We start from the raw sequence: 12,253 nt of genomic DNA, 5'->3' as shown, positions 1-12,253 counted from the left end.
AGTACTTTTACTTTTTTTTAAGTACATTTACAATGTAGTGCAACCATTACCCTATCCTCTTCCAGAACTTTTTCATCAACCCAACAGAAACTTTGTACCTATTAAACAATAATTCCTCATTCCCCTCTCCCCTGAGCCCCTGGTGACCCCTATTCTACTTTTGGTCTCTATATTTGCCTATTACAGGTGCTTCATATAAGTAGAATCATACAATATTTTCCCTTTTATGTCTGGCTTTATTTACTGAGCATAATGTTTTCACAGTTTGTCCATGTTTTAGTATGTGTCAGAATTTTATTCCTTGTTAAGGCTAAATAATAGTCCATCGTTTTATGTGTACACCACATTTTAGTTATCCACTCATCTGTTGATGGACATTGGGGTTGTTTCTGCCCTTCAGCTATTGTGAATAATGCTGTTAGGAAAATTGGTATCAATTATCTGTTCAAGTCTCTGCTTTCAGTTTTTTTGAGTATACACCCAGAAGTGCAACTGCTGGATCTGATGGTAATTCTGTGTTTAACTTTTGAGAAACTGCCAAACTCTTTTCCATAGCTGCTGCTCCATTTTACATTCCCAATAGCAATGTACAAGGGTTCTCATTTCTTCACATCTTCACCAACACTTGTTATTTTTCAATTTTTAAAATAACAGCTATCTTAATGGGTATAAAGTAGTATCTCATTGTGGTTTCCCTAATGTCTAATCATGTTGAGCATCTTTTTATGCACTTATCTTTGGAAAAATGCCTATTCAAGCCTTTTGCCTATTTTTGAATTGGGTTGTTTGTTGTGTTGTTGAGTTGTAGGAGTTCTTTATATATTTTGGATATTAATCCCTTATCAGATATATGATTTGCAAATATTTTCTTCCATTTGGTGGGCTGTCTTTTCACATATTTATGCCCTAAAAGAGTACTGGGGATTGATTTTTTTCCTCACATATTTCTCCCCCATAGAAGATCCTTTGTCCATGTGATCACTAATCCTGCATTTTATTACATATTATTAGAGTGCCTTGTAACTATTCAAAATGTTCAAACAATATTACAGAACATTTTGTGAATAAAGAAAGAACATACTCAAGGAAAGCCCTGAAGTAGATGGGAGTTGGTTTATGATGTATTAAGAAAATCTGACACTTCTTTGAAGATTCAGAATGAAAAATGGCTTGTACCTAAGGAGGATAGTTAATGAGTTATCAACAACAGTTTCTAATTTTTTAAAAGATTTATTTCCGGGCTTCCCTGGTGGCGCAGTGGTTGAGAGTCCACCTGCCGATGCAGGGGACACGGGTTCGTGCCCCGGTCCGGGAAGATCCCACATGCTGTGGAGTGGCTGGGCCTGTGAGCCATGGCTGCTGAGCCTGCGCGTCCGGAGCCTGTGCTCCGCAACGGGAGAGGCCACAACAGTGAGAGGCCCGCGTACAGCAAAAAAAAAAAAAAAAAAAAAAAAAGATTTATTTCCAATTTAGTGTTAGGCCAATTCCATATAGATTATGAAAGCATGATGTTAGGTACCATACCTATTAGATAGTCTAAGATTTGTTTATATTTTATAATTTTCTGGTATAAAAAGTTTACTATAAAAATATTTTTAGTAAATTCAAAAAAATTCTTTTTATTCATTTTATCATGGTTGTAATTAATTTACTAAGAGCACAATATGGCAGTATTTTTAAACTTTAAAATATTATTGTGGATTTTTTTTCACTAAGGAAAAAAATACTGTTTTAATTCCTTATTTTTCTGCACTTAAATTTCTTAGGGTCACAAACCAGTTCTATTGAGAACCCAGTACCGTTGTCACCCTACAATCAGTGCTATTGCTAATGATCTGTTTTATGGAGGAAACCTCATGAATGGTGTTTCAGAAACAGAGAGGAGCCCTTTATTGGAATGGCTCCCAACCCTGTGTTTCTATAATGTTAAAGGACTGGAACAGGTAAATGACATTAGTGTTGATAAGAGTCAACACAGTTTAGTTTCCTGTTTTAATTTTATTGTTGTTGTTGGATGCTTTTCATGGTCTTTCTGTAGTGTTTCTGGGAAATGTAATTTAGGTTCTGTTTCTTATTCCAGATTGAAAGAGATAACAGCTTTCATAATGTGGCAGAAGCTGCTTTTACACTCAAGCTGATCCAATCACTGATTGCAAGTGGAATAGCGGGCTCTATGATTGGGGTGATAACATTATACAAATCCCAAATGTACAAGGTTTGTATTACCTATTATGATATTTATCGTTATTAAATATTATAATTTCATAATATTTTATATTACATTTGTAGTAGTTTGGTTTGTGTTGGTTTGGTGCTAGAAAAACTTTGGGGACTGTTGTTAATATATTAAAAAAGCAGCATTCAGACTTTTGTCTAGTCTGGCTGTTTTTCTGTATAATTAAATGTAAACCTAACAAGATTTAATTAAATTCAGTTTACAGCTGTTGGGGCAAAAATGCAAATAAACAAATTAGAGGGAAGGAACTATGGTATATGCTTTGTGTTTTGGGACAGAGGATTGAATCTGTTTTCCAAAATGTTCTTTCATTATTATTACATTTTATCAGTAAATCAAAGATAGATACCAGATATTAATCTACACACAAGCCAGTTACTTCTAACTAGTTTTCATTTATATTTATTTATTTTTAGTATTTTTCATTTGTTTCATTTAGTTTATCAGCTCTAAGTTAGCATATCTAAATAAGTGTCCTAGCAAAAGATAAATCATCACTTTGATTTTGTTTCATAACTTTCATTATCATTAGTTATTTATCATTTCAGAAATTAGCCAAATCTCTGTGAGTAATAAAAAAGAAAATGAAAATTACCCACTTTTAGTTAAATGATGATGGCTGCTGTGGGTAGGTTGAGAGGTGTAGGTTCTTCATGACGTCCGCACTGCATGAGCCTTGTCTTCTTTCCACAGCTCTGTCATTTACTCAGTGCTGTGGACTTTGAACATCCTGATATGAAAGCTGTGCAGGTGTCCACAGTAGATGCTTTTCAGGGAGCTGAAAAGGAGATCATTATTCTGTCTTGCGTAAGGACCAGACAAGTAGGATTTATTGATTCAGAAAAAAGAATGAATGTTGCATTGACCAGAGGAAGGAGGCATTTGTTGATTGTAGGAAATTTAGCCTGTCTGAGGAAAAATCGACTATGGGGGCGTGTGATCCAACACTGTGAAGGTAAAATAAAAATGTATTTAATTCAAGCATTTTGAATTAAAACTGACTTTTGGGTTAGTGCTTGGGGTGGTTCAGATAGGAACAGCTCTGAATTTGCCACTATGGGAGATGAGTGAAATGATAATATGGAAACTACTGTAAAGTATAGTTGTCTCATGTTTTGTATCTTTCTAAGGGAGGGAAGATGGATTGCAACATGCAAGCCAGTATGAACCACAGCTGAACCATCTCCTTAAAGATTATTTTGAAAAACAAGCAGAAGAAAAACATAAGAAAAAGAGTGAAAAAGATAAATCTAAAGATAAATCTTATTCGCAAAAAGACATGATATAGTTTGTATTTATATAATTTCAAATTCATTTTACACTATACATTTGTATATTTTTATTACCCCAAACCCATTATTGAAATAAAAAAGATATTTAAACAAAAGTAAATAAACATGTAAAATTTTGCTCTTCAGAAAAAGTATAGTTACTTATATTAAGATAGGCAGATGTTGAAAGTAATATAAAATCTCACTAATAAAAATAATTTTTTTCTAAAAATTATGGCTTCTGTTTGCTAAAGAAATGAATTTTACAAGGAGCAGGAAAAAGCCTTTATGGGGAATACCAATGTTACTTCAAAAATAAGTGAATATCTCAAAAGCTCATCTGTTAAAACATGTCTACACAGTTATACCAACACACTCCTTTCTGAACTATAGCTCTAGCTGAATCTTTTAAAAATAATTATAATGCCCTGTCAGTCATTTTATAACTAAAAACATATTCACAATAAAACTTTTAAGCAGTACAAAAGAAAGAAGAAAAATGAACTAAAAGTTCATTCCTGAAGACAGCAGTGCTCAAAACTGGCCATGACCCTGGTATAGTAGGTGCTCAGTAAGTATCTGTTGGATGAATAAATGAATGAATGGATGGGTGAAAGACTCCCTTTGGCTCATTTCATTCTATGGTCTTTTTCCTGTGCATTTATTTGCATAGTAGTTATTGGTATATATAGTATATAATGGATTTTAAAATATTATAAAAAGAAAACATTCCCCTTATAGGAAATCTGCAAAATACAGAAGAGTATACAATAGAAAATAAAAAGCACCTGGAGATTCACTACCCAGAGATAATAATTGCTAACATATTGCTTCAGTCTTTTTTCTATGCCTATATTCCATATGTAAATAAGTTAAACCATTTGTTGTATGATTTTTAGCCATTATTAACAAAGGAACATTTATTTATCCTACATGGGAAAATGGCAAGGGCTTGATAATAATTAATGCCAATGAAATATTGTCTTTACCAATTAAAAACTCATTTTTTTGTGAGTGATTCGAGTCACTTAATATTTATTTTAAAGATGCAGAAAATTGCTTACTTGAATTACTTCACTGTAAAAACATGACCAGTCTACCTCTATGAAACTCTTCTTTTGTTTGGGAGAAAAATAAATCTAACGAAGAAACAAAAGTTGTAATTCTCCAAGCCTTGTCCACAATGTGTTAATGATTGCAACAGCATTTGCTCTTTTAATGTAAGTGAAAGATGTGACTCTCGAGTTCCAGGCAATACCTGACTGGATAGGAGACACCTCAGAAATTACTCATTGCCCCTTGGGGACCCTGGTGGGGCCCAAAAGCCCCTTGAGCCCAGCACATCCTCAGTAGATTCACTAGGACAGAGACCCGGGCCTGAAGATAGCATGTGAGATGCCACCTGTAGGCTAGACGGGGTGGGTGTCCCAGCTGAGCTCCGCATCACCATCTGGGGAAACAGGAGGGGAGAGAAGCCTTTAACAATCTGCCGTTACCCCAAAGAGGTCTTGCTTAGTTGAAAGTTACTTTTCTACCCTGGAATTGTGTGTCTTACAACCAGAAGAAAAGGAGTAACCTTAATGGACCAGTTTACTTCCCAACTCTACTGAGAATGCAAACTTGAGTGCCACCTTATGTCAATTACATGGACAAGAAAGGAGTCACATTTTCACAAAACAAGATGGCAGAACAGAAGGACCTTGAGCTCATCTCCTCTTACAAGGAGATTAAAAATTAAAAAGACTGGAACCTACCAAAAAAAGATGTTCTACATACAAAGATGTAAAGAAGAAACCCAACAAGATGGTAGGAAGGATACACACATGATATAATCAAATCTCATAACCCCCGGGTTGGCAACCCACAAACTGGGGAACAATTATATGACAAAAGTTCTACCACAGGAGAGTTCTGAGCCCCTCGTCAGGCTCCTCAGCCTGGGGTTCTGGCATCAGGAGGAGGAGCCCCCAGAGCATTTGGCTTTGAAGGCCAGCAGCACTTGAGTGCAGGAGCTCCACAGGACTGGGGGAAACAGACTCCACTCTGGGAGGTTGCACACAAGGTCTCATGCGCACCAGGACCCAGGGCAAAAGCAGTGACTTCATAGGAGCCTGAACCAGACCTACCTGCTGGTCTTAGAGGGTCTCCTGGGGAGGTGGAGGGCAGCTGCTCACTGTGAGGACAAGGACACCAGTGGTGGGCATACTGGGGAGCATCCATCAGTGTGAACTGTCCTGGAGACTGCCATTTTGGGACCAAGACCTGGCCCATCTCAAAAGCCTGTGGACTCCAGTGCTGGGATGCCTCAGGTCAAACAATAGGGCAGGAACACAGCCCCACCCATCAGCAGACAGGCTGCCTAACAACTTCCTGGGCCCCCAGCCACCTCGACATGCCCCTAGACATGTCCCCGCCCACCAGAGGGCCAAGACCCAGCTCCACCCACCAGTGCCCAGGCACTGGCCCCTCCCACAAGGAAGCCTGCACAAGCCTCTAGACCAGCCTCAGCCACCAGGGGCAGACACCAGAAGCAAGAAAACTAAGATCCGGCAGCCTGTGGAACCAAGTCAGCAGACATAGATCATAACCTACCCTGGGACCAGCTGGTCCCTGGCCCTTGGGTGACAAGAGGGAAGTGAACTGCTGGGACTCATAGGACACCTCCCACAGAGGGCCCCTTATCCAAGGTTGAGAAACATAACTAACCTTCCATATATATATAAATACAAATATAAATGTAGACAAAATGAGATAGCAAAGGAATATGTTCCAGACAAAAGAACAAGTCAAAACCCCAGAAGAACAACTAAGTGACATAGAGATAGGCTATCTACCTGAGAAAGAGTTCACAGTAGTGATCATAACGATGATCCAAGAACTTGGGAAAAGAATGGATGCACAGAGCGGTAAGCTAAAAGAAGTTTTTGTTGTTTTGTTTTGTTTTGTTTTGCAGTAGGCGGGCCTCTCACTGCTGTGGCCTCTCCCGCTGTGGAGCACAGGCTCTGGACGCACAGGCTCAGCAGCCATGGCTCACGCGCCCAACTGCTTCGTGGCATGTGGGATCTTCCTGGACCGGGGCACAAACCCACGTCCCCCACATCGGCAGGCGGACTCTCAACCACTGTGCCACCACAGAAGCCCCTAAAAGAAGTTTTTAACAAAGAGTTAGAAAACATAAGGAACAACCAGAGTTGAAGAATGCAATAACTGCAATGAAAAACACACTAGAAGGAATCAATAGCAGAATATATGAGGCAGAAGAATGGATAAGTGAGCTGGAAGACAGAATAGTGGAAATCACTGCCATGGAACAGAATAAAGAAAAAGAAATGAGGACAGTTTAAGAGACCTCTGGGACAACATCAAATGCATCAACATTCACATTATAGGGGTCCCAGAAGAAGAGAGGGAGAGAAAGAGCCTGAGAAAATATTTGAGGAGATAATAGCTGAAAACTTCCCTAACAACAGAAAGGAAACAGTCACCCAAGTCCAGGAAGTGCAGAGAGTCTCATATATGATTAACCCAAGGAGGAACATACTGAGACACATAGTAATCAAACTGATGAAAATTAAAGATAAAGAGAAAATATTAAAAGCAACAAGGGAAACCATAACATGTAATGGAATCCCCATAAGGTTATCAGCTAATTTTTCAGCAGAAACTCTGCAGGCCAGAGGGGATGGCACAATAAATTTAAAGTGATGAAAGGGAAAAACCTACAACCAAGAATACTCTACCCAGATTTGATGAAGAAATCAAAAGCTTTACAGATAAGCAGAAGCTAAAAGAATTCAGCACCACCAAACCAGCTTTATAACAAATGCTAAAGAACTTCTCTAGGCAGAAAAGCCCACAACTAGAAACACAAAAACTACAAATTGGGAAAGCTCACCAGTAAAGGCAAACATATAGTAAAGGTAGGAAATCATTCACATACAAATATAACATCTAAACCAGTAATCATGAGAGGAGAAGACTGCAAATGCAGGATATTTGAAATTAAGAGACCAGCAATTTGGGACTTCCCTGGTGGTCCAGTGGTTAAGACTCCACACTCCCAATGCAGGGGGGCCCAGGTTCAATCCCTGGTCAGGGAACTAGATCCCACATGCTGCAACTAAGAGCCCGCATGCTGCAACTAAAGATCCCACATGCTGTGACTAAAGATCCTGCATGCCGCAACGAAGATGCTGTGTGCCGCAACTAAGACTTGGCGCAGCCAAATAAATAAATAAATGTTAAGAAAAAGAGACCAGCAACTTAAAACAATCATATATATATACAGACTGCTATATCAAAACCTCATGGTGACCACAAACCAAAAATCTATAATAGATATACCACCACACACAAAAGAAAAAGGAATCCAAACACAATACTAAAGATAGTCATCAAATCACAGGATAAGAGAATAAAAGAGGAAAGGAATAAAAAAGACTTACAAAAACAAATCCAAAACAATTAACAAAATGGCAACAAGAATATACATATCGATAATTACCTCAAATGTAAATGGATTAAATGCTCCAACCAAAAGACACAGACTGGCTGAATGGATACAAAAACAAGACCTGTATATATGCTGTCTACAAGAGAGGCACTTCAGATCTAGAGACACACATACAGACTGAAAGTGAGGGGATGAAAAAAAAGGTATTCCATGCAAATAGAAATCAAAAGACACCTGGAGTAGCAATACTCATATCAGACAAAATAGACTTTAAAATAAAGACTGTTACAAGAGACAAAGAAGGACACTACATAATGATCAAGGGATCAATCCAAGAAGATATAACAATTGAAAATAACATGCACTCAACATAGGAGCAACTCAATATATAAGGCAAATGTTAACAGACAAAAAAAAAAGAAATTGACACCTATACAATAATAGTGGGGAACTTTAACAACCCATTTTCATCAAAGGACAGATCATCCAGACAGAAAATCAATAAGAAAACACAGGCCTTAAATGACACATTAGACCAGATGGACTTAATTGATATTTATAGAGCATTCCATCCAAAAGCAGCAGAATATATATTCTTTTAAAGTGCAGATGGAACATTCTCCAAGATAGATCACATGCTGGGCCACAAAGCAAGCCTCAGTAAATTTAAGAAAACTAAAATCATATCAAGCATCTTTTCTGACCACAACACTATGAGATTAGAAATCAACTACAAGAAAAAAACTGCAAAAAACAAACACATGGAGGCTAAACAATATGCTACTACACAACCCATGGATCATTGAAGAAATCAAAGAAGAACTCAAAAAATATCTAGAGATAAATGAAAATGAAAACACAGTGATCCAAAACCTATGGGATGCAGCAATTCTAAAAGCAGTTCTAAGGGATGTATATAGCAATACAAGCTTACCTCAGGAAACAAGAAAAATCTCAAATAAACAACCTAACCTTACACCTAAAGCAACTAGAGAAAGAAGAACAAATAAAACCCTAAGTTAGCTAAAGGAAAGAAATCATAAAGATCAGAGCAGAAATAAATGAAATAGAGATGAAAAACACCATAGAAAAGATCAATGAAACTAAAAGCTGATTCTTTGAAAAGATAAACAAAATTGATAAACCTTTAGCCAAACACATCAAGAGAAAAACAGAGAGGGCCCAAATCAGAAATGAAAAAGGAGAAGTCACAACCGGCACTACAAAAATACCAAGGATCATAAGAGTCTACTACGAAAAACTATATTCTAATAAAATGGACAGATTCTTCACACCGATCTTCACATACTTGTCTGCTGATGCAGTCACAAGACAGCCCTTGATTTGACTGCTTAGATCAAGATGAGAAATTTCATCATTGTGTGCATTAAGTGTAAGAATTGGCTGAACGTGCATCCAAATTATACACAAAACCATCATCTGTACTGGCCAAAAAATGACAAGGTGAAAAGTGATTCCAAGTCACTCTCAATCTGCCCACTGAATCGCCACATTTGATGGCTTTCCTCTGGACTTCGGCAGTCATACAAAGCCACTGACTTATCATATGATCCAGAAATCAGAGTCTGTGCTTCAAATGGGTGAAACTGGAGAGTCTGGATCTTGTCTGTATGTATGGCAAGGCTGGCTGCTGTTTTCCCCAAGGACATATCCCACAGAATAACAGTGTTATCAGCTGATGCACTGGCCAGCACATTTCTGATCAGCTTATTCCAAGAAAGGTCAAGGACAGCATCGGTATGCCCATCTGCTGAGGAATTCATCTTTCCTTTCTTTTTCTTCTTTTTTGATAGCTTACTTCTAAGTGTAAAGACTGGCTCTAAAGAGTTCCACTATATCAAAATCCCACACTTCAATAATGGGGGTCATGTTTCCCACAGCAATGTAATTTCCAGTTGAATCATCTGGGCTAGGATCAAAATTCAGCCATTCCACACTCAAAAGGTATGCAGACAACAGGATATCATGGTGGACATAAAAAGAATCTTCTTCTTGATTATAAACATGTACCTCTAAATTGCATTGGTCCTGTTCAGCTCTGCCACAAACTATGAGAATGTCATTGGGCTTAATCAAGAAAACTTCACATTCGTACTGCTCCGTATCTTTCAGAGTAACATAAGGATCTTGATCATTACTCCCATAGACTGTAAGACCCAAAAGAGATTCACCAAGAGTTTCAGTATCTGGGTCACCTTCTTCATTATATTTATCTAAGTCATACTCGGCCAGCTCATCATCATCAAGCGTCCTGTCATCCTCTGGGTCACCATCCTCCATGGGCTCCCGAGGTCGGGCCTGGGTACAGGCACCCTGCATGCCATCTTCTGAAGGATCGCCTGTCTCCTCTTCATCACTGCCACCTTTTTCTTGTAATTTTTCCTTTGCTTCAGCAATGAGATGTTTCACTTCTTTTTTACTAAGCTCTACAGATTCTTCTAGGTAGAAGAAATGGACAGGGGCTTCCCTTGTGGCACAGTGGTTAAGAATTTGCCTGCCAATCCATGGGACATGGGTTCGAGCCGCAGTCCAGGAGGATCCCACATGCCACGGAGCAACTGAGCCCATGTGCCACAACTACTGAGCCTGCGCTCTGAAGCCTGCGGGCCACAACTACTGAAGCTCACGGGCCTAGAGCCCATGCTCTGCAGCAGGAGAGGACACCGCAGTGAGAAGCCCGCACACCAGAACAAGAGCAGTCCCCACTTGCCGCAACTAGAGACACCCCCTGTGCAGCAACAAAGACACAACACAGCCAAAAAAAAAAAAAATCTTAGTAAGAAAAGAGTGTAAAGTAACCTAGTAATAATTTTTTTTTTTTTTTAAAAAGAAGAAATGGAGAGATTCTTAGAAAGGTACAATCTCCCGAGACTTAACCAGGAAGAAATAGAAAATATGAGCAGACTAATTACAAGTACTGAAATTGAATCTGTGATTTAAAAACTCCCAACAGGGCCTCCCTGGTGGCGCAGTGGTTGAGAGTCCGCCTGCCTCTGCAGGGGACGCGGGTTCGTGCCCCGATCCCGGAGGATCCCACATGCCGCGGAGCGGCTGGGCCCGCGAGCCATGGCCGCGGGGCCTGTGTGTCCGGAGCCTGTGCTCCGCAACGGGAGAGGCCACAGCAGTGAGAGGCCCGCATACAGCAAAAAAAAAAGATAAATAAATAAAAAAAATAAAAACTCCCAACAGGGCTTCCCTGGTGGCGCAGTGGTTGAGAGTTCGCCTGCCGATGCAGGGGACACGGGTTCGTGCCCTGGTCCGGGAAGATCCCACATGCTGCGGAGCGGCTGGGCCCATGAGCCATGGCCGCTGAGCCTGTGCGTCCGGAGTCTGTGCTCCGCAACGGGAGAGGCCACGGCGTGAGAGGCCCGCGTACCGCAAAAAAAAAAAAAAAAAAACTCCCAACAAATGAAAATTCAGGACCAGATGGCTTCACAAACGAATTCTACCAAACATTTAGAGAAGAGTTAACACCTATCCTTCTGAAACTATTCCAAAAAATGGCAGAGGAAGGAACACTTCTGAACTCATTCTACGAGGTGAGCATCACCCTGATACCAAATCAGACAAAGATATCACAAAAAAGAAAATTACAGGCCAATACCACTGATGAACATAGACGCAAAAATCCTCAACAAAATACTAGCAAAGCGAATTCAAAAATACATTAAAAGAATCATGCACCATGCTGAGTGGGATTTATCCCAGGGATGCAAGGACGTTTAAAATTTATTTATTTTTATTTTTTTATTTTTTTGGCCATGCTGCCCAGCTTGTGGGATCTTAGTTCCCTGACCAGGGATCGAACCTGTGCCCCCTGCAGTGGAAGTACAGAGCAAGAACTTTTCAATATCTGCAAATCAATCAGTGTGATGCACCACATTAACAAATTGAAGAATGAAAACTATAAGATCATCTCAATAGATGCAGAAAAAGCTTTTGATAAAATTCAACATCCATTTATGATAAAAACTCACCAGAAAGTGGGCATACAGGGAAACTACCTCAACATAACAAAGGCCATATAGGACAAACCCACAACTAACGTCATACTCAGTGGTGAAAACATGAAACCATTTCCTCTAAGACCAGGAACAAGACAAGGATGTCCACTCTTGTGACTTTTATTCAACATATTTCTGGAAGTCCTAGCCATGGCAATCAGAGAAGGAAAAGAAATAAAAAGAATCAAAATTGGAAAAGTAGTAGTAAAACTGTCACTGTTTGCAGATGACATGATAATACACATAGAAAATCCTAAAGACGCTACCA

The 12,253-nt window shown here is 39.2% G+C and overlaps 1 protein-coding gene, 1 long non-coding RNA gene and 1 pseudogene across 6 annotated transcripts in view; 1 reads left to right on the top strand and 2 right to left on the bottom strand.

Annotated features, from left to right (window-relative positions):
• The window catches only part of ZGRF1 (zinc finger GRF-type containing 1), a 73,838-nt gene extending 70,259 nt beyond the window's left edge, over positions 1–3,579 (top strand). For all 5 annotated transcript variants that reach the window (XM_060105086.1, XM_060105112.1, XM_060105105.1 and 2 more), the window contains 4 exons: positions 1,767–1,943; positions 2,081–2,215; positions 2,930–3,191; positions 3,367–3,579. In XM_060105086.1, coding sequence (XP_059961069.1) covers positions 1,767–1,943; positions 2,081–2,215; positions 2,930–3,191; positions 3,367–3,524 — 732 coding nt within the window. In that variant the 3' untranslated portion in view covers positions 3,525–3,579. The remainder of the gene's footprint in view (positions 1–1,766; positions 1,944–2,080; positions 2,216–2,929; positions 3,192–3,366) is intronic.
• Positions 1–12,253, bottom strand: part of LOC132494090 (uncharacterized) — a 31,866-nt gene that overhangs the window by 2,675 nt on the left and 16,938 nt on the right. The window contains exon 3 of the long non-coding RNA XR_009533039.1: positions 2,836–3,014. This is a non-coding gene — a long non-coding RNA (uncharacterized LOC132494090). The remainder of the gene's footprint in view (positions 1–2,835; positions 3,015–12,253) is intronic.
• Positions 9,212–10,315, bottom strand: LOC132490611 (periodic tryptophan protein 1 homolog; annotated as a pseudogene).

Source organism: Mesoplodon densirostris, chromosome 1, assembly GCF_025265405.1.
Source record: "Mesoplodon densirostris isolate mMesDen1 chromosome 1, mMesDen1 primary haplotype, whole genome shotgun sequence".
Classification (NCBI taxonomy): Eukaryota; Metazoa; Chordata; class Mammalia; order Artiodactyla; family Ziphiidae; genus Mesoplodon; species Mesoplodon densirostris.
Note: the sequence above shows the minus strand (reverse complement) of the source record. Positions and strands in the feature narration are given on the sequence as shown.